Genomic DNA, 22,943 nt, shown 5'->3' on the forward strand with positions numbered 1-22,943 from the left:
AAATGCAGAATTTATGCAAACACTATATAAGTTGAGCAGTGACAGAACAAGATTCAGACAAATAGAGCTCATCATTTGTGTATTAGGCAGCTAATCTTGTAAATCATTCTACAACTCCTCGCAGCCAAATCAGAACATCACTAATGAGCATAGGCGTGGGAAAAAAGAGCAAAGTGCTTGTTTTAATCAAGGCTCCATTGGCAAAGCTTATCAGTCACTGGGAAATCCATACAGTCTGAAATGGCTTTGCTGTTTCTTTCATGTCCTAAGTACTTTTAAGTGTGAAAGTAGAATTGGATATCTGGATAAGCTATATTCATATAGCAAAACAACATATAACTCTTCTGGGTGAATAGACCAGAAAAAAATCAGCACTGTAATATTACAGCACAGTGTCCATAATTTGTACCTCTTCATTTTCCCATATTGACTTTCATCAGTATGCAAGTTACATCAGCATTGACTAGCCTAACAGCTGGAGGGTCAAGGGTAGCCATCCTTGGTACCAGCAATCTGCCAGCCTATGATTAAATTTATGCTGTGTATGATCAAATATTTTATAGCCATAATAACAGGGCAGGACATCAAGCATCACATGTAACAAACTGCCTCACCATGGTCTCTAGGGTCCTATGCATTAGTCACTACTACAGTACCTTTGAAAATTTCAAGCAATCTTTGTTCTTTGACTTGTCTTTATCCTTCAGATCAAAGTTATAGAGAGCTCTGCAAAGTGCCAGAGGTTGATCTATTTTCTTTAAAATTTTTACTGAACTTGCAGGAACGACTCCGCTTCCTCCATTTACTTCTCCATGATACCAATTCTCATCCAGCTGTTTTTGTAGGATAATAACATCTCCCTTATTGAAGGACAAGTCACCGGGAAATCTTCCTTTATGGCTCAATAAAGCTTTTGCATGTGGAACCTATAAGAAGACACACAGGTTAGCTTATAAATAGTTTTACAAGTCTGTTTCAATTTTCTGGCATTTCCTTTGAATGACACTATCAAATTGCTTTCTCTTTTGTTGTGCCTTTTCATACACAGCAGAGCACATTTGTGCTAGTTTAAAGTAGCCAACAAGGCTATGCAGAAACATTTTCATCCAGTATTCCAGTACAAATGACTGTGTTGCTATCATACAACTGCTTACTGCAGTCAGTTATTCTGAGCCAACATATTGTACAGTACTTCTAAAGGGGCAGTCCATCTAAAAGGTATCTCAGTTATAATATATAATATATTTTTAAAAAAATCTGTGACCCATGGATACAATACTTTGTACCTTCTATAAGCTCCATAAATCCGAGGTACCGCTAACACTTGATTTGTAACCTAATGGCCTACCTTTAGGGGAGACAACATGCCTTCCCAAATCCCCACTAACCCCTCACATCTGTATGTAAGTGTCAGGAGCATCTAGCACTCCTGCTCCTCATTCCAGTATCCAGGTTTTGGCTATGGCTTTCTCCTTGTCCGTCTGTCTACCAGCAAGGTGATTGATGTGGTCAGTCTCTGGGTGGAGACCAAGCCTGTTATAAGGCAGCCAAACCTTCAGTCTCATGCTTGTGATAGAGTGTGATTATGTGTCTACTATCTGATCAAACTGCCTGTTTGTCTGCCCTGCACTGCAAGTTTGGATCTCCCTGTGTATGACCTTGGACCGGATAACAACTATTCTCTGAACTCTGCCTGCCTTTTACCTGGACTGTCATTGAACCACTCTGCCTATATGCCAAGCGCAAGTACCTGTTTGCTTCGCTCTGCTCGCGCCTGCCCTGGTATGGCAGCCAGACACTATAGCAATGTGAATAAGTCCTGGGGGCAACCAAGCACCAGTAGGCCTGCTTGCCTTATGGGAAAGGCACTGCTATAGATGAAGAAAACAGTAGCCAGCTATAGTGTCTGACCACCTGCGTTAGGGGTAAGTAGACGGTAAACAGGTGCAGTTAGCTAGTCTGCCACTAGGCGGCTCAGTTCCAGAATAGTGGTTGGTTACAGAGAATAGTGTCATCGAGTGCTAGGTCCCTGTTAGCTAGAGCCCTCTTGTAGTGATGTAGTGGGTGAGTCAGTACCTGCATACAAGCCGGGTTGTGAGGAGCCCTAGGACAGTTTGGGCATAGGAGCAAGATATCAAACCAGTGTGCAGATGTAGTCAGCTAAGTGGAGGCCCTGGACAGGGCTGATGACTTCCTGACCCTTAGAACCAGCTGTAGACTTCCTGACCCATATGGTGGTAGAGTATAAGGTGGGCTGCAAAAGGCCTTTTAGGCCACACCAATCATTCCCTGGAGGCAGGCTATAACCCTGGAGAACCTGGGAGAGGTGTACCCAGCTAGAGGTGTCTGCAATGATTCTATCTCAGAGGGACTATCTGCAAGGAACAGTGAGTACTAATGAACCCGAGAGATTGAGTTTGCGAAGATGGCTTGCTATATGTGCTGCTGGATGCTTTCACTTGTGACTACACCCGTCGTTCACTATATGTGATTGACAATGTATTGTCAAGTTACACCAGATAGTATGTCAATGTGATGTAACTATTTGCCATCTTTCAATTACAATAAGTAAAGTACAGCAATTCCACTTTTGTTTAGAATCTTGGCTTCTCAATCCAACACCCAACTCTGCATCCCAGCCACACCCCATAACTTATTTATTTTCTTTGTTTACCCCCATATCATGTTGTTCTTGCACTTCAAAAGCTGCATTACTGCCTTTCATGTTCCAGACAGAACATACAATTTCCTGGTTTGTTTATACTGTAAGAAAATACATTCAGTTATGTGTTAACTGGTTCTTTGTCTAATGCATAATTTGAATGCTTAACCAGTGACCCCGGCTCATAGTTACCTTCTCTTGTTAACACTACAGTAAACCCAAGCTAAAAATATTAAAATGAAAAATTATTTTGTAATGGTGAAATCATTTTTCTTTTAGTTAAATGCAGACAGTCAGATACTTTGTTTATACATCTTCGATTAATTGCTGGTTGGTTGCCATAATAAAGTCAGTACAGCAGAGTACAAGCATCCCTACTGCGCTGAAATTCCAAAACACAGTATGCACATTTGTGAATATTTGAACAATTTTGTTTAAAATGGAAAAGGCACAAAGCATAAATGTTTCTGTTGTTATGGAAACCAAAGTTGAAATAAGCTGCATATACTGTTTTTAGCCTCTTTTCTGTACATGCACACCCTGCATTGCTCATTAAATATATTAATTGTAAAGGCTGTATAAATCACAGATTTAACAAAGAGTCCGTGTGCACTTTTTGGTCAGGGAAATACAGCACAAAACAGTTCCTCTAGCTCAGGAAATAAAAACAAAGGGTAAAATGAAAAGTTATGGATAAGTTATAGGAATCTGTTGGACACATTACTTTGGCTCAAATCAGCTATTATGTTTATTTCTGCTAAAAACTCATTAAGGCACACGTATACAAGTAGAGGAGATCCACCCTATCACAATCCAGCTCACACAGAAAGACTCTCATTTATGAAAAGAAAGTGAAAAAAAAAAAATCAGCAGCAATGAAGACCATTGAAAGCATTCATCGCCAGTGGTCACATATACTGTTCATCAGCTACCCAGTGCTAAAATGGAGAAACTGATAGCACTGCTGAACCAAACACCCAGTATCAGATAATGGCATTTTCTGGGTCTAATTTAGAGAAGTCATTCCAGCATAAATCTTACGTGAATGAAAAGCTCCCTCCTCATGCTGATAGAGCAAAGAAAACCAACAGAAATTAAAGCTGGGTCTTTTGAAAACAGATGCTATCGAGGTTAGGGCCAGAGGGGTGGCATTTCTGAGTTGCCTAAACACTTTGTAAAGGCTGTGGGTAAATGACCTCATATGCTAGCTTGGGTAGATTTAGGGATGGAGATTGACCAAGAGGACTGGAGGGATAGGTCTGTCAGGACGTATAAAGGTGGTATGAATGTTTCGTTGCTAGAGGCCAATCCTGTCTCATTGGTACTTGGCACCTGAATGCCTTTCCAAAATGTATCCAGATTCTTCCTCAATCATTTTTCAGGGCTGTGAGCTAGTGGGTTCAACACATGGTGGTCTTGTATTAAGGTCAAGAGCTTCTAGGTACATGTTCCTGCCCTGATATACTCTGTAACAATGATAAACATTGTTAAAGACCCCAGAGTATCCTTACTCAATCAACCTGTAGCAGGGGTGCCCAGACACACCCAGACTCTGATCTACTTTATGTTCCTTATGGCCAAGATAGCCATTGAAACCGCTTGGAAAAAAAAAGTGGTTGACCTGGCATCGATGAAGCGCAAGCTCACTTGGATCATGACTTATGAAAAGCTGGTCAGCATACTATGAGATACCTGTGCCAAAATGTACCTTGAATACTAGGACCATACGAATTATGTGAAAAGTGTTAATGATGCGTTGTCTCAAAGCAACTCAGGTGCAGATATAAAAATCAATATAACATAACAATATAATCATATCACCAGAGGCCTTCATATAATTTGTGTACAAATTGAGTACAATTACATTTAGAAATGATCCTTTCAGAGAAGCATAGGTGCAGATGTGCTTACTGTAGGCTTAATATACAAAGAAAACCTAATTTATTGAACACTATGTAGAGCGCAACTCAAGTAAATGCAGGTGCTAAGCTTTACTGCTAAGTCAATCAATTTACAAATAATTCTGCATATGATATTAGCAGAGCAAAGTCAAATAAAATCTTCATATTACATAAACCCCAAAATACTTTGTAAACTGTTTTCCCAGGTACATTTCAGTTTTTGAGCTGTGAAACAACCAAATATATCTGTTTGGTTTGACTCATTCTAGCTTCCACAGTTCACACATCTTAATTTGTTTACTGAACTAGCTCCATTTGTTCTGACATAAAACTCCACCACTGGAGTGTGTTAGCACTAGCGTATTGTGGGGATGGCAGCGCAGTGCTTTTCCTAACAATTTCGAGCAAAGTGCTATTTTAAAATGGCCCCAGAGAAGCTGCTGTTGGCTATTGAAGTATTTAGAAATTAGTACATATGGGTGTGAGACTAGGGAGACATTTGCAATGTATTCAATTTTACTTACATGGAGCAGCAAAAGCAAAGCAGAAACTGTTCGTAAACTTATCTTAAATGGGAACTTCACCCACTTGATGCACTAGACATCATTTCACTTCACCTTCTTCTGCAAAGTGGAACGTCATCCACCTAATGCACCTAAGGCATCATTTCACCCCTCCACAATGTCAAACATAGAAAAAAAATGTGTTTGCTTACTTTTTTTAAGAAATCATTTTGGTTAGCCCTGGCCCCGGCTGCCTTTCTGGCCTAGGCCAGATTGACGCCTTTTTTGCTCTGAGGTCTCCTGGGATATGCGCATCACATATCCCAGGATGCCTCGGGCTCCATTTATGTGGGCACAGGTGGGTGGATCTGGAAGAAGCTTACTGTGATATATCACAGTGACATGCTAGCAGAATCTTCGGGATAAAATGTAACATTCAAGTTTAGACATTCTGTTGCAGTCATTTCTACACAGAACACAAGTGCACATGCTTAAGCCCTCGTCCCTCTACACCTCCATTCCTGTCCTTGGGAGCACCATAGAGTTGGGACTTCCCCATGTATTGTATACAGCACTAAGCCTCCATCACCTCATCAGAGGACCCGCAGCTGAGGTTCGGGGGGATCAAGGTGCCCTATTTAGTATACCAGTCTCTTTCTCAATGTATTTTCTATGTCTCTGCCTGGCTGGGCACACTCCCAAATGGTGCTTTCATTCCCAGGCTTCCACCATTGCTCACATAAGAGGACTCTCTCCAGGCCTCCCATATATTGAGCACCCCACTGCAGGACCCACAGAAGATTATCAGTGGAGACAGGGTGACTACAGCTGTTCCTCCCATGTCCCGTACCACATCACCTGGGATTTCAGCCCGGAAAGGACCCTTTAGATCAATACTTCAGGAGATCACATCTTGACAGATTTGGGGATATTTGACTCCCATGACCCGTATACTCGGGGCTCCATCCACTACTGGCATTTTTGTGGACACTAATCCACCCATTACAGCACTAGCAGATATTTCTCTTAAAGGGGAGCTAACTCCTAATTACAACACCCTCTTTACCATACTATACTAGTGTAGCGCTGACAACTTTTGTTGTTAGTCATATGTGTGTTGTAAAAGCATATAAGTTGATCTAGTGCCATCTTGTGGACAATTGAAAAGGTACAACACTTTTATGTTTCACGATTAAGAGAAGTGACATGGAGGTGATTGATTGTTTACTTCTGAACATTAACTATGACCTACCCACAATGCTCTTGGACAAGAGAAGAACTGAACTGCATTATGGGAGGATATAAAAGGGCTGGGAGCGGCCATCTTAGGTCTCTTGTTCCTGGGACGCGTGGCCTGCCAGCAGGACTCTGTGGGTGTGTGTGTCCCACAGGGTTGTGGCCTACCTTGTGAAGGAGCGGACCAGCAGAAGTGATTGTTCTGGAGACCCAAGGGGGAGGTAACCAAGGACTCCCAGTCGTTAGTAAATGGAACAGTGTGACGGCATGTTGGTGGCTCCATACGGACTGAGAACTGCTGAAACGGAGTCATCCATCTGCCCGAATCCCATGTGGTGAGAGGGTTAACACCCGGAACTTTGTTTAATACTACACACACTTAGGACAGTTACAGAGTATTGCTGGGACTGATAGTCCCACAGAACAAGTTAAGTTGGAGAACATTACGTTTGCATAGATTCCAGTATTCAAGAACTGATACTAGATGTTTGTCTTCTTCGTATAAGAACACTTAATCAATCTTCTGGATTATAATTACCTTAGTGTATTACCTTACACTGCGCAACACCCAAGAAGAACCCCTGTGGATTACAATTACAAATTTGTAGCTAGCGAAGATTGAAGACATCAAGACTATCTCTTTTATTGCAGGGACCTGCATTTAGTTACAAAGTGTAGTGACTTTACGGTTTAGAGCAGGGGGAGCTCCCTGGTACAGAAATATATTTAAGTATATTTGTGTTTGTTACCAAGCTTGTCATAACTGTTTACTGTACTGTTGCACTACGTTGGTGTGATAGTGTAGTCACTGTAATAATTCTTTATATAAATATATCATTCATCCAAACAAAGAAGTTATTTTGGTTATTACAGAAGTTTATGTGCAGTGTTGTTATTTCTTCTGCAGGTGGAGCTACAAGCACACAGGTAGAGGTAAATATAACTATAAGTGTATATTGTGGGTTAAAGTTGGTATTGATATCATTACAACACTGCACTACAGCTGTGTCAAGGGAATTGAACAACTTAAGATGGGTGAAGAGAATAGAGGACAGGCCCAATAATAAACCAGCAGCTCCACCGAGAGTTATTGCTACATGTGGGGGCTCGTCCAGGATAACTGTCACTCTAAAGCCAAGCACCCCCTTAAGAACCATAGAATGGATCCCCCCACTGTGGCACAGTGGTGTGAGGAAGAAGGTACCCGCTCAGAAGCGAGCGTGGCCATGGAACTCTGGGGAGATATCTGGGAGAAAGAACACATTTATCGAGTGGTAAAAGCACTATCCCCAGAACAAAGAGCCAAGGTGGTCGCAGTAAGACCCAATCATGAGACATTCCATACTTATGCATTATTGGAGTGGAGGAAGGGAGTTCTGGAAAATTTCAGGGGTGCAAGTGTTGAACTCGCTGACAAGACCAAATTTTATCTGACCCACCCAAGGGAAGAAGGGGAGAATCTTGCCACCTTCCCCCAGATGAGTTCAGCAGAAACCAAGGTTCCATTACAGTCAGCACTGGCTGCAGTTGAGCCAGAACTCTTTACAGCCCTGGGAAATTTGGTCTCCCAATGTCAAAAGGGGAACCCAACATATTCAGGGACTGGGTACCGAAAACTGGGCATTTTCTCTGGCCAACGGCCTGTAACCAAAGGAGAAGACACCTTTGAAGAGTGGCTGGAATAGGCCACGCAAGTGCTGGATAAGTGGGACATCTCTGAAACGCAAAAAAACAGCGGATTACTGAAAGTCTGAAAGGGCCTGCTTCTGAGGCTATTCGAAATCTGAAGCTTAGCAAACAAAACTGTGTAGCCCAAGACTACTTAGATATCCTGCAAGATGTGTTCGGACGTACCGAAAAGGTTTCTGACCTAATTTATCAATTAGAACACACCTATCAAGAAACAGGAGAAAAGTTGTCAGAATATATGAGACGGTTAGACAAGGTCATTCACCAGATATTGTTAAAGAAGGGATTAGATCCTAGTGAGGTGGGCAAAGTTCGAGCCAAACAAGTGTTGAGAGGTGCCCAGCCCTTGGATCCCATCACCCTCCAGTTAAGAACTCGTCAAGATGGAGGCATATTGAAGTACCCAGATCTAATTCGGATTGTACGGGAGGAAGAAGCTATCCTAGAAAGGAAGAAGGAAAAAATCCAAGAACCAAAACACACTGTTGGAGTCAGGACAGTTAGTGTGATGGAAGAGGATCCTCAGATTGCACTCCTTAAGACTCAGGTGGCCCAGTTAATGGAGATGATGGCTTTGCTGACTGCAAGATCCTCGGATCCGCCCAATGGAGGAACTAAAGAAAATAAAAAACATCAGACTTCACATTCAGAAGGAAATCTGGACTTTGTTTCAACTGTGGAGGAGCTGAACATGTTGGGAGAGTGTGCCCAAGCCCAGGGGCAGCAGTACAACGTCAAAAGCCAGCAGAAAACTTCAAAGGGCCCCAGTGAAGGAATCAACTGGGTGCCCTGTAACAGTCGTCAACTCCAATGAAACCCAGGTTCACAAAGTTTTGAGAGTAAGAGGAGGAATGAAGTTGAGTGAGCGTCCATGGAAACAAGGAGTCAGGCGCACACTAACAGGCAAAAGAAGCCAAAAACTCATGGTGAATTTCCCCCCAACCTAGTGGGACCCTCTCCGATCATCCCCATCCAGGTAGAAGGAATATACGCCAAAGCAGTGATGGATACCGGAGCACAAGTGACCTTATTATATAAAGATTTCTACATGAAGCATCTCAAGCATCTGCCCCTGCAAAAGTTAGAAGAGTTGGAGATATGGGGCCTAGGTACCCAGAATTTCCCTTATGAGGGGTATATCCCTATCAAACTTACCTTTGACCCGAGTGTGGCTGGAAAGGCGGAGACTTTCGATACCCTAGCGTTTGTGTGTCCTCGGCCCCCTGGGGCTCATAAAAGTTCCCTTATCATCGGAACAAATACTGATCTGGTCAGAAGACTCTTGACACCGCTTGTACAGAAGGAAAGTGCCCATGAAGGTACACCCCACGCTAACCCAAGTGTACAAGGATATGGTACACGAACAGAAGGCCCCACCAGAAGGGGTGGGAAAAGTTTGGCGTTTAGACAGAGGTGAAGAACTGCTACAACCAGGTGAAGTCATATGTATGAGGGCCTCCGTCAAGTTGAGTTGGAGACAACCGGGTCCTTTTGTTGTCTTGGAGACAGACACCCAAGAAGAGGATGTGGGTCTGGAAATACTCCCAAAAGTGTTATCAACTAAGGCACTCAAGAGAAGCAGAGGGAGGGTTTCAGTGAGTGTTTGGAACATGACAGCCTTGCCTGTGAAGATACCAGCAAGAATGTTGCTGGGGCAGGCGAATCAAGCAACCCCGCTTTCCCCAAGTGATGTCAAAAGAGGACCCGAAGAGGAGATTCCCATAGAGAACTTCTACCCAAAGAACACCTCTCTTACGTCTGTTTGGATGGAAAGGGCCAAAGCCCAGCTTATGAAGTGGAAAGAGGTTTTCTCAAAGAGTGAGTTTGATGTGGGGTATGCCAAGAGTGCGGAGCACAACATTCGGCTGGAAGAAGACAAACCTTTTCGGGAAAGGGTCAGGAGGATCCCACTGGGAGATCTTGAGGACCTTCGAGAACAGCTGGCTGAGCTGAAAAGGACTGGGATTATCAAGGCGTCCAGGAGTCCATACACCTCCCCTATAGTAGTAGTGAGGAAGAAAAACGGGTCACTACGGCTGTGTATTGACTATAGGACCTTGAAACGACGGACTATTCCTGATCAATATACTACCCCTCTTATAGAAGATGCCCTACAGAGCCTGTCAGGGGCGAAGTGGTTCAGTGTATTAGCTTTGAAGAGTGGTTATTATCAGATCCCCATGAGTCCTGGGGATTTTATGAATTTAACCGGATGCCACAAGGTTTGTCTGGGGCCCCAGCAACTTTCCAGCGGCTTATGGAGAAGACAGTAGGCGACATGAACTTGATTGAGGTCTTAGTATACTTGGACGATATCATAGTCTTTGGCCGAACTATTGAAGAGCATGAAGAGCGACTGGCAAAGATTCTGAAGAGAGTACATGATGAGGGCTTGAAACTTTCAATGTAGAAATGTCAGTTCTATCAATCTTCGGTGAACTATTTGGGGCACATTGTGTCTGAAGAAGGGATAGCAACTGACCCTGAGAAGTTGGAAGCTGTTACTTCTTGGCCCAAGCCCACGAATGTGACTGAGCTCAGATCATTCTTAGGATTCTGCTCCTACTATCGGAGGTTTGTGGAGGGGTTTGCGAAGATAGTCCACCCCCTCACAGAGCTACTGAAGAATCAGGAAGCGGCTGATGTGGATTCAGAGGAACCTGGGAGGCAAAAGGAAGGGCCTCGGAAGAAAAAGGAGTCTATCCTGGATCAGTCGACTCCGCAGTGTGAGGAGACATTCAGACAATTGAAGTGGAGCCTTACCACTGCTCCAGTGTTAGCTTATGCGGATCCTACCAAGCCCTATGAACTGCACGTGGATGCTAGGTGGAGTACTCTACCAAGATCATGATGGACATCTAAGGCCCATTGCTTATGTGAGCCGGAGCCTGTCTCCCACCGAGAAGAACTACCCTACTCATAAGCTTGAGTTCCTGGCCCTAAAATGGGTTGTGGTAGACAAGTTGAGAGATTACCTATATGGTGCAGAGTTCGTAGTTAAAACTGATAACAATCCCCTCACATACTTGCTTACCACCGCGAAGTTGGATGCCACAGGCCATAGGTGGTTGGCTGCTCTTTTAACATTCTCCTTCAGCTTAAAATACAGACCAGGAGTGGGCAATAGAGATGCAGATGTGCTATCCAGAAGGCCTCACAGTCCCCTGAGCTCCCAAGAGGATTGGATTCAGCTTGCCCCTGAAGGGGTAAGAGCCCTTTGTGATGGAGCAGAAAAGCAGGAGAAAGGTGGAGCCAGAGCTGAAGAGCTTGGAGTGACTACAGCAGGGGTACCTAGGTATTACTGTAATGTCTCTCAGATTGCAGCAGAAGGTCTGCCTAAATGATCAAGAAAAGACCTTAGGAGAGACCAACAGGAGGATCCACTCTGCAGCTTGGTATTGGAAGCTCTGAAGAGTCAGCACCCTGATCTACTTTTGAAAAGTGCTCAGAAAGAAGCTCTGTTGTTACATAAAGAGTGGAGACGGTTGCAGTTGCAGCAGGGGGTGGTCTACCAAAGGGGCCCCTCTGAAGATCTGGAGGAGAAATGGCAACTGTTTCTGCTAGAGAAACACAGAGAATCAGTGTTAATCGCTCTGCATGATTGTCATGGACATCTGGGGGCAGAAAGAACTCTTAAATTGATAAAGGATAGATTCTATTGGCCTTACATGAGGAAAGAGGTGGAGAGTTACTGCTATTCCTGCCATAGGTGTATCCAGAGAAAGACTTTGCCGCAACGGGCAGCTCCGATGGGTCATTTATTAAGCCAAGGTCCCATGGATTTAGTTTGTATAGATTTTCTGTGTCTAGAATCTGACTTGAGTGGGCAAGGAAATATTCTGGTAGTCACAGACCATTTTACCAGATATGCTCAAGCTTTCTCTACGAAAGATCAGAAGGCAGGCACAGTGGCAAAGACACTAGTGGAAAAGTTCTTCATCCATTATGGCCTACCACAGAGGATTCACTCAGATCAGGGAAGAGACTTCGAGAGTACCCTCATCAGGAGATTACTGGATCTGTTGGGAATTCAGAAGTCGAGAACTACACCCTATCATCCACAAGGAGACCCTCAGCCAGAGAGGTTCAATAGAACTCTTCTCAATATGTTGGGGACACTGACCTCTGAGCAAAAGCCCAATTGGAGTAAGCATATTGCCGCTTTAGTACATGCATATAACAGCACCAAGAGTGACGTCACAGGATATTCACCTTATCGGCTGATGTTTGGGCGAGAGGCCAGATTATCAGTGGACCTGGTCTTTGGAACTTCTCTGGACCACACCTCAGAGACTTCTCATCGAGGATATACAAACAGGCTGCGAGAGAGTCTGAAGATTGCTTATGAGAAGGCTCGGACTATGTCAAACAACAGAGGGAATAGAAATAAGATGAACTTTGATCTCAAAGTAAGAATTCAAGATATACAACCTGGTGACTGAGTTCTATTAAGGAATTTGGGTATTCCTGGGAAGCACAAGCTGGCAAATCGCTGGAGGTCACAGCCATACATTGTATGTAAACAGCTTCCAGGACTTCCAGTCTTTGAAATCAGACCAGAGGGAAGTGCTGGACCCATTAAGACTTGGCATCGGAATCACCTTTTGCCCCTTACTGATGCAGTCAGGATAGTCCCCGAGGAGGAGTTATCATCCACATCAGAGGTTGCACAAAGGCCTGTAACTAGGTCTCAGTCTGGGACTTTAGCAACTGAAGATGGTGAGGAGAGAGACATGGACATTAGTTGGTTGTGGTCATCTGATATACCTGAAGCTGAAAAGAGTGTTTCATCTCCGACAACCGAGGAGGGTAGTGAGGCCCTCAGGCCAAATGCTCCAGAGTTTATACCATTGTCTGAAAGAGCTGAAACCTGTTTATCTCCCTTTGAAGTAGAAGAAAACAGTGTTCATTCAGAAATAGAGGACACACCAAAAGAGCAAAGGGGAAAGAGGAGCATTCGCCCACCCAAAAGACTGACATATGATACATTGGGCGAGTGCTCTGAAATAACAAAGGTTACCAGCAAAAGGAATGTTGATGAGCCTAGTCATTCTTCAGTCAACCTGGACAATGAGAGCCCTGTTTCACCCCTTGACACATCTGTATCTGATACTAAGGTGACAGTTGTGGGTACACAGAATAGCTTTCCAACACCTGAAAACTGGTGGGAGGCTCCTCTGTCGGTCCTGTGCACTCATTTAGAGGCTAAGATGTGTAGCAGAAACAAGGTCTTGCATATCTTTGGGGACCAAAGATTCAAAGCAGGGGGGGTATGTAGCGCTGACAACTTTTGTTGTTAGTCATATGTGTGTTGTAAAAGCATATAAGTTGATCTAGTGCCATCTTGTGGACAATCGAAAAGGTACAACACTTTTATGTTTCATGGTTAAGAGAAGTGGCATGGAGGTGATTGATTGTTTACTTCTGAACATTAACTATGACCTACCCACAATGCTCTTGGACAAGAGAAGAACTGAACTGCATTATGGGAGGATATAAAAGGGCTGGGAGCAGCCATCTTAGGTCTCTTGTTCCTGTGACGTGTGGCCTGCCAGCAGGACTCTGTGGGTGTGTGTGTCCCACAGGGTTGTGGCCTACCTTGTGAAGGAGCGGAGCAGCAGCGGGGATCCTGCCATTGTATCACAGTGTGCTGAAGCAGCAGAAGTGATTGTTCCGGAGACCCGAGGGGGAGGTAACCAAGGACTCCCAGTCGTTAGTAAATGGAACAGTGTGACGGCGTGTTGGTGGCTCCATACGGACTGAGAACTGCTGAAATGGAGACATCCATCTGCCCGGATCCCGTGTGGTGAGAGGGTTAACACCCGGAACTTTGTTTAATACTACACACACTTAGGATGGTTACAGAGTATTGCTGGGACTGATAGTCCCACAGAACAAGTTAAGTTGGAGAACATTACATTTGCATAGATTCCAGTATTCAAGAACTGATACTAGATGTTTGTCTTCTTCGTATAAGAACACTTAATCAATCTTCTGGATTATAATTGCCTTAGTGTATTACCTTACACTACGCAACACCCAAGAAGAACCCTCTGTGGATTACAATTACAAATTTGTAGCTAGCAAAGATTGAAGACATCAAGACTATCTCTTTTATTGCAGGGCCCCGCATTTAGTTACAAAGGGTAGTGACTTTACGGTTTAGAGCAGGGGGAGCTCCCTGGTACAGAAATATATTTAAGTATATTTGTGTTTGTTACCAATATTGTCATAACTGTTTACTGTACTGTTGCATTAAGTTGGTGTGATAGTGTAGACACTGTAATAATTCTTTATATAAATATATCATTCATCCAAACAAAGAAGTTATTTTGGTTATTACAGAAGTTTATGTGCAGTGTTGTTATTTCTCCTGCAGGTGGAGCTACAAGCACCCAGGTAGAGGTAAATATAACTATAAGTGTATATTATGGGTTAAAGTTGCTATTGATATCATTACAACACTGCACTACAGCTGTGTCAAGGGGATTGAACAACTTAAGATGGGTGAAGAGAATAGAGGACAGGCCCAATAATAAACCAGCAGCTCCACCGAGAGTTATTGCTACACTAGGAATAGAGCCATCTAGTGGCGGGCAAACTAACTGCAATGTGCACACTAGTTCTGGTGGCCTGGAGGTCCCCAAGGAATTCCCCTAATTTGGAGGGATTTCCTCTCACTTTTGGTTTTGGGACAGGAAGTGAAGGTAAATCTCCCCAATGGGACATAGATGGCAAAAAATTAACCAACAGGGGTTATAACTCTCCCTTACTCTATGCAAATTGAAAAAAAAGTTTTGCCTATAATTCTACTTTAAGTTAGCCAATTAAGAGTTCAATATGAACTCCAAACTTCCTGATTACTAAATTAAAGCTGAGATCCAGAATAAGCAAATATTAACTATTGACTAGATACAAGGATCAAGTGCATTCTTTCTTAAATCTGTTCGTTGTGTATTCCTTCCAGATCTGTGTAGCAATCCAGTATGAAACTTCACCTCCTGTAATAAAGAACAACTGAGCTTCTAGTAATAAAGAACAGTCAATGCTGCTCTCTCTCCTTGTGCAGGGTAACTCATTTTGTATAGGCAGCCTGTAGTGGGTGGACCTACTGGACTCTCTGCAGGTTATGTACAGCAAAATGATGGTGTCTTTGCTACTTTTACAAGATAATATTCTTTCTGTTTATTGAGGAATATATTTGCATGAAAGTTTTTGTGGCTTGAATTCAGATCTAACCTTTTAAATAATCTGTGTATGTTCTATTTTTTCATATTTGTGTTTATACTATTCAGTAGAATGTCCCTAGCCATTATTTTAAAACCTAAAAGAAAAATATGTCATACTTACCTGCTATGTGCAAGGGTTTTGCACAGAACAATACCCGATCCTCCTTTTCTAGGGCTTCCTTCCAGCACTCTTCCCTCCTTCCCCCTGGTCCCCCGGCACTCTTTTGGGGCTTGTTGCCTCTGCCGAGTGCCTTCATAGCAAGTCCCTTGCTGTGTGCCATAAGACACACAGAACAGGGCTCAGCCTCGCCCTGCCACCTCCTCACTGGCTGTGGTTGACAGCAGGAGCCAATGGCTCCTGCTGCTGTCTTTGAGCCAATGAGGAGGCAGAGAGCCGGGACAATAGCTGCTCTTGTGCACATTGCTGGATCGAGATCGGGCTCAGGTAAGTATTAGGGGAGGCTTCGGGGGAAGCTGCATACTGAAGATAACCTTCAGGCTTCACAACTACTTGAACATTATTGTAGCTATTGCTCTGATAGGCTTTACACAGAATATTGTGGGTTAACCTTTCCATCCCCAAAACTAATGCGATAGTAAGTAATAAGCAACACAGCGTTCAGTCTTCCAACATAGACAAAGGCTGCTTTGGGATTTTTTCCAAGATTTTACCAAAATAATGTTTCTAGATCAAATATTGTGATTGGTTTGGCTTAAAGCAGTTATGGAAGGTAAGACAGCACTGTTGTTTACATAGCAAATGTTTGTGGTGCAGCTCAGACAGGTTGGAATAACCTCTCCTCCTTCCTTTTGTCGCGAACAAGACATAAATGATCTCATACAAGCCTTTCCAAAGAAAGAAGAGTACTGTTGCGTAATACTACAATAAAATTCATATTTAGATTTGGATTATTACTCATGCAAAACAACATATTGTGCCCTTATTGTAACTCTCTTTTTCTTGATCCATTTTGTGCTTAGCTGGTTCCATCTGGCCTGGCCCCTACAATAAAGCACTCTTTTATAAAACATATCCACTTAGCGAATCTTTCCACATCCAGCAGAATTACATGTTAAACCCAGATTCCTTTCATGAAAATCCATTAACAAGGCTGCACCCTTGTGTCTTTCAGCTGTAGTCATCCAGTGCAGGCCCAGATAGACTACTTGCTGTTTCTGTCATATCTGTCTTAAGTCGCTCTCATTATCCACCTTTCATTGTTTCCTGAATGTATGTCAGTCTGCAGAATTGCTATGTGGTCTGTAGCACAGAAAACAACAGTGATGTTTAATAGGTAAATATGCCAATTACATTTGATCAAGTAGGGAGGACAGGGGATTATGGATAAAAGGACTGGCCGGCTTAGATATCCTTTTATCCAACTGGACAAGTTTAACGCCTGTACAAGCTCAGCACATACTGGCAAGGTAACTTTCAATTGCTTCCCATTTCTTAGCACTTTTTAACAATCTCCCTCCATATTCCTAACTCTGCTCTCATTCATCCTCTCTCAGGACGCATTAACCCTCTGCCACTGACTAGTTTTCAACTACCATTTCTCATACACAATATGAGCAGCGATCCTGCATAGCTATATACCTTACAAATAGCCTACAGGGTAAGCCCTTCCCTATTATCACCTCTTACCCCTTTTATAAAAGTGCTGTTTCTTTTTCAAGTCATCTGGTTCACTTTTTACTTTCCCTTATTGTTGCATTTTTTAGATTATCATTCATAACCTTTACCAGTCTTCCTAGCTTGTCTCTCAACCCATCTCCAGGCGTTTCCGTCTTTTCAACTAACCTGTTTTTAAAGCGTGAGTCTTTTTGAGGCCTTGATGCCGTATTTATTTACGTGCGGTCTTAGACCCCACCCATATCTTAAAAAATTGTGTGTCTTACACACACTTCAAGCTTGCATAGTCATTATATTTTCCTAATCTATAATACATTTGATCGCCAGGTCTTTTATATGCCCCCTGCAGACATAGATACGGTGCAGCTCTGTCTCTCCTCGGTTGGGGACCCCCCGCCGGGCCTCCCCCGGGTGTCAGGCTTTCAGGTATGTTCGGGATCCTGGGGCTTTGTTATGGTTACCTCCCCTTGTGAACTAGTCCAGCCATGTACCCCAACACATATCATTGTTCATACCAGCCTATATCCTAATGTCTATTTATCTGTTTGTTTATATGTTGTTTTTGTATCTCTATGCATAGATTCTTATATATTGCAAATAGCTCTCACCATTCCCAGAGGAAGCCAATGCCTTGGCAAAACATGTAGGAAACTGAGCTCTTGCTTTTAAGGCCACCCACCCCTGGCCCACCCTACTGCATTGTGGTCATGTACAATATATATGTTAATCTCAGCTTATGATTTTATCGTCTTTTGTATGTATTGAACTTTGAATTTTGTTAAATAAAGTATTTTTTTGTAATTTTACATTTGCTATCTTATCTTCATATCTCTTTTCTCTGGCATCGTGATAATCCCCTGTCCTCCCTACTTGATCAATCATTAATTTATTTTGGGATGAGGTGCTGTATCTGCATTAACCTATCTAGCCATACCTCCATTTTTCATGCCAATTACATTGTTATATCAGATTGGGATCACTTTGACGTTTCACCCGAGTCTGGTCAAACTTTGCCAACCCCTACGCAGACATGCTTAACATGACCCTTCTAGCATCAGGTAACTGACAATACAATTACATAACTTCAAAAAGAAGAGGGAATATATGTACCTTTGTGGCAGCCTGATTGTTGAAATGCCAATGCTTTATTGCTTCAACTGGTAGGATTGCTCCCACTTTAACTAACATTCTGTAAGCAACCTGCCTACATACACACAACTGTAAGTATGGACCACTTGCAGCGGCTGTGAGCAGAGAAGCAGTGGCTCTTCAACAAATGAGGGGCTGAAAAATGAAGCCTCTTCTTTTACAGGTATATAATTGCATAAAAGTGACCCTGTGCTCCCCGCAGTAATCCCATTCCACCACTGGATGTCCTTAATCTAAGGATATACTGTAAGTGCCAAGACTCATGGACCCCTGAGGGGTGTCACCATGGCACCCTAAACTCACTGTGTAATGTGATAGAGGGTGACACTGATGTAATCATTTCATTGTCCCTCTTTTCATTATTGAGTATTGCCTACTGCTGTGAGAAGATCAAAAGAGAAAGAGGAATCTGTGCATCACATGATCAACTGGGCCTCTGGAGGTCAGGTTGAGCTCCACTGAGCCCACAGTTGAGCTTTAAAGTACACCTGTAGGTACACAAATATTGCTGACAGGCTTCAGCACTAAAATGCAGACACCAACTATCTTTAGATGCATTCTATTTCAGACCAGGTGCTGTCAATACTGGTCTGTTTTAACATGCACATTTTGGCACTAAATGGTCCTGTCAAGTGCTGACTCTGCCCCATCTAACCTGTTGCATGCTTCTTCTGGCTGAGTTCTAAAATCAGAAAACTTGCATGGACACAGCCGCTGATCCCAGTTTGACACCCGCGTGGGTGTCCCCGAACACACACTGTCAACAGGCTTTTTATAGTTAAAGTGGATGTAAACCCAATGTCATCCTTTCTAAACTACTGCCATAGGGGTTATCTATAAGGATATACATGCCTCCTGCATGTATCTTTACCTGTCAAATGTCTCCCCTCTGTCTGTTATGAGACCCGAAAAACTGCAGATTCTGTGGGTGGGTCTGTTGTCTGGAGCTCGGTGGGTGGAATCGTGATGTCAGTAGACTCCCCGCCTACCTCTACACTCCCCTTGTCAATATTCATTTTCTCCTGTGTATTTCTTACACTGAACTTCTGCTATAATCTCTAACATCCAGTGAAAAGACAGGAAAGTAACCACATGACTTCAGCATGCCAAATTATGCTGAGGTGTGGAACATCTAATCCTGGCAGAGCAGCAGAAGAAAGGAGTGGGTGTGGGAATTAAAAAAAATAATGCATGTCTTAGGCTAGTGCATAGATAGAGATATGTAAATCACCTGTCACTCACAGCAAGGGGGAGGATTTGACAAAGTTTTTCTCAGTTTGTCAAGATTTATCTCACTGAACAATAAAAGAGGATTGCTCAGAGATGGATTAACTCTTTGTGGCAAGACTGGGCTCAAATGATAGGAAATCTTATACTCTATATTATGACATTAAAAAAAAATTCGGGTTTACATCCACTTTAATAGAATGGAGGAAAACATGTTAAAAGGACACTAAACTCCACCTTATGGCTGGATAAAAGACTACATTTTAAATTTACCTGACAAAATATGTTTAAAATATTTAATTTTTAGTCGTGACCATAACAAATAAATAAAGTTATACAAAACTACTCCACGGCACCTTAAAGTTTATGTTATCATCAAAATGTTGTATTTGTAAATATATCAAGAATAATAACAACATCTGATAAGCAATTGGATTAGGAATGGCGAGTAGAAATACGTGCTTCTAAAACTTGTTTTTAAAACATAGGTTATATAGAGACTATTATCTGATGGATAGGTTATCACATTTTTTTTTACTTGCAAATAATATTTGTATGGCATTACTGAGCACACATCTATTACCACGAATTATGGAACACCTGGCTGTTTTGGAAATATTCCTTGTCTGAAAACGTTCTATGAATACGTACACATAATTATACTCTCCCCTATGGCACTGCTCCCTTTGATAGTAGTCTTTTGTTGTAAGATGTCTGTAGATCACAAACTTCTTCTGAGCAAAAACATGTAATAGCTAAAGATTTACAAAACATGGCAGCATTTTCTCCAGGTTCTAAATCAAATATGCACCAATCTTTTGTACAATGCACAAACCTATGAAATTTGCACGTGCTTGATTTCCCTAATCTTCTATGCAAAAATACCCTATTAATATGCAGCAAGGAAGTTTAAAAGTTGCTCTCTCTCTCTCCCTTTTCCAAATATTCAAATATAAAATAAAGAGAGCAAAACTATTCTGATATTTATATATATTTTTTTGTTTTAAATAGCAACAGAATTAGAATGACATATCTAAGGGCACACCAGCTTTAAAATTATAAAGTTCAGCTTATACATACAGTGTATTGTGTGTATATACACTGTACAAATATATACATATATATATATATATATATATATATATATATATATATATATATATATATATATATATATAATCTCACAAAAGTGAGTACATCCCTCACATTTTTGTAAATATTTTATTATATCTTTTAATGTGACAACACTAAAATTACACTTTGCTACAATGTAAAGTAGAGAGTGTACAGTTTGTAAAACAGTGTAAATTTACTGTCCCCTCAAAATAACTCAACACACAGGCATTAATGTCTAAACTGCTGGCAACAAAATTGAGTACACCCCTAAGTGAAAAAGTCCAAATTGGGCCCAAAGTGTCAATATTTTGTGTGGCCACCATTATTTTCCAGCACTGCCTTAACCCACTTGGGCATGGAGTTCACCAGAGCTTCACAGGTTGCCACTGGAGTCCTTTTTCACTCCTCTATGATGACATCACGGAGCTGGTGGATGTTAGAGACCTTGCGCTCCTCCACCTTCTGTTTGAGGATGCCCCACAGATGCTCATTAGGGTTTAGGTCTGGAGACATGCTTTGCTTGTCCATCACCTTTACCCTCAGCTACTTTAGCAAGGCAGTGGTTGTCTTGGAGGTGTGTTTGGGGTCGTTATGTTGGAATACTGCCCTGCAGCCCAATCTCCGAAGGGAGGGGATCATGCTCTGCTTCAGTATATCACAGTACATGTTGGCATTCATGGTTCCCTCAATGAACTGTAGCTCCCCAGTGCCAGCAGCACTTATGCAGCCCCAGACCATGACACTCCCACCACCACGCTTGGCTGTAGGCAAGACACACTTGTCTTTGAACTCCTCACCTGGTTGCCACCACACAAGCTTGACACCATCTGAACCAAATATATTTATCTTGGTCTCATCAGACCACAGGACATGGTTCCAGTAATCCATGTCCTTAGTCTGCTTGTCTTCAGCAAACTGCGGGCTTTCTTGCGCATCAGCTTTAGAAGAACCTTCCTTCTGGGACAACATCCATGCAGACCAATTTGATGCAGTGTGCGGCGTATGATCTGAGCACTGACAGGCTGACCCCCCACCCCTTCAACCTCTGCAGCAATGCTGTCAGCACTCATATGTCTATTTCCCAAAGACAACTCTGGATATGACACTAAGCATGTGCACTTCAATTTCTTTGGTCCACCATGACGAGGCCTGTTCTGAGTGGAACCTGTCCTGTTAAACCAATGTATGGTCTTGGCCACCATGCTGCAGCTCAGTTTCATTGTCTTGGCAATCTTCTTACAGCCTAGGCCATCTTTATGTAGAGCAACCATTCTTTTTTTCAGATCCTCAGAGAGTTCTTTGCCATGAGGTGCCATGTTGAACTTCCAGTGACCAGTATGAGAGAGTGAGAACGCTAACACCAAATTTAACACACCTGCTCCCTATTCACACCTGAGACCTTGCAACACTAACCAGTCACATGACACCGGGGAGGGAAAATGGCTAAATTGTCCCAATTTGGACATTTTCACTCAGGGGTATACTCACTTTTGTTGCCAGCGGTTTAGACATGAATGGCTGTGTGTTGAGTTATTTTCAGGGGACAGCAAATTTACACTGTTATACAAGCTGTACACTTACTACTTTACATTGTAGCAAAGTGTCATTTCTTCAGTGTTGTCACATGAAAAGATAAATGTCCAAATTGGGCCCAAATTAGCCATTTTCCCTCCCCGTGTCATGTGCTCGTTAGTCTCTCACAGTGCTGGAAAACAATGGTGGCCACACAAAATATTGACACTTTGGGCCCAATGTGAACATTTTCACTTAGGGGTGTACTCACTTTAGTTGCCAGCTGTTTAGACATTAATGGCTGTGTGTTGAGTTATTTTGAGGGGATAGCAAATGTACACTGTTATACAAGCTGTACACTCAATATTTTACACTTTACACTTTTGTGAAATACTGTGTGTATATATATATATACACACACACACACACACACATACAAAGTACATTACCTGTTACACAGTATATATATACTGTGTATATATTTATAACGTGCAAATTCATATGGAGAGTTTTGCAAGGCAAGAAGGCTACATTTTTGCCTTGCAAAATTTCAGTAGTTTTTCCAAACCATTTTGCATATATATGCTGGACTATGTATATGAGTGACCAAATGTAGGTAGCCAGTGGAAGGAAAATGGTCACTTCTTTACTGTTAATGACATAAAAAGCAGATGGGAGACTACAAATGAGAAATTTAGCAACAGAGTTGGACTTCAAATGGTCTATTTAAAAAAAAATGCGTAGCTATCAGGGGCGGACTGACAACTCATGGGGCCCCCGGGCAATAGGAGATTATGGGGCCCCTGGGCAATAGGAGAAGATTATGGGGCCCCGGGCAATAGGAGATTATGGGGCCCCCAGGCAATAGAAGATTATGGGGCTCCCAGGCAATATATTTTGGGGCTACACAGTATACACACACACACACATACAGTATACACAAACACAGACACACAATATACACACACAGTATGCACACACAGAATACACATACACACACTGAAAAGGTACTGGAGAGGCGGGGCAGCTATAATCTTGGAATTTTTAAAAAAACACAGATTTTTACATACTGTCCCTAGTTTT

The 22,943-nt window shown here is 42.5% G+C and overlaps 1 protein-coding gene across 1 annotated transcript in view; it reads right to left on the reverse strand.

The window, feature by feature from the left end:
• Window positions 1-22,943, reverse strand: part of SH3RF2 (SH3 domain containing ring finger 2) — a 260,511-nt gene that overhangs the window by 109,522 nt on the left and 128,046 nt on the right. Inside the window, exon 3 of the mRNA XM_073620627.1 lies at window positions 657-926. Coding sequence (XP_073476728.1) covers window positions 657-926 — 270 coding nt within the window. The remainder of the gene's footprint in view (window positions 1-656; window positions 927-22,943) is intronic.

The sequence above is a fragment of the Aquarana catesbeiana genome, linkage group LG03 (assembly GCF_042186555.1).
Source record: "Aquarana catesbeiana isolate 2022-GZ linkage group LG03, ASM4218655v1, whole genome shotgun sequence".
Taxonomy (NCBI): domain Eukaryota; kingdom Metazoa; phylum Chordata; class Amphibia; order Anura; family Ranidae; genus Aquarana; species Aquarana catesbeiana.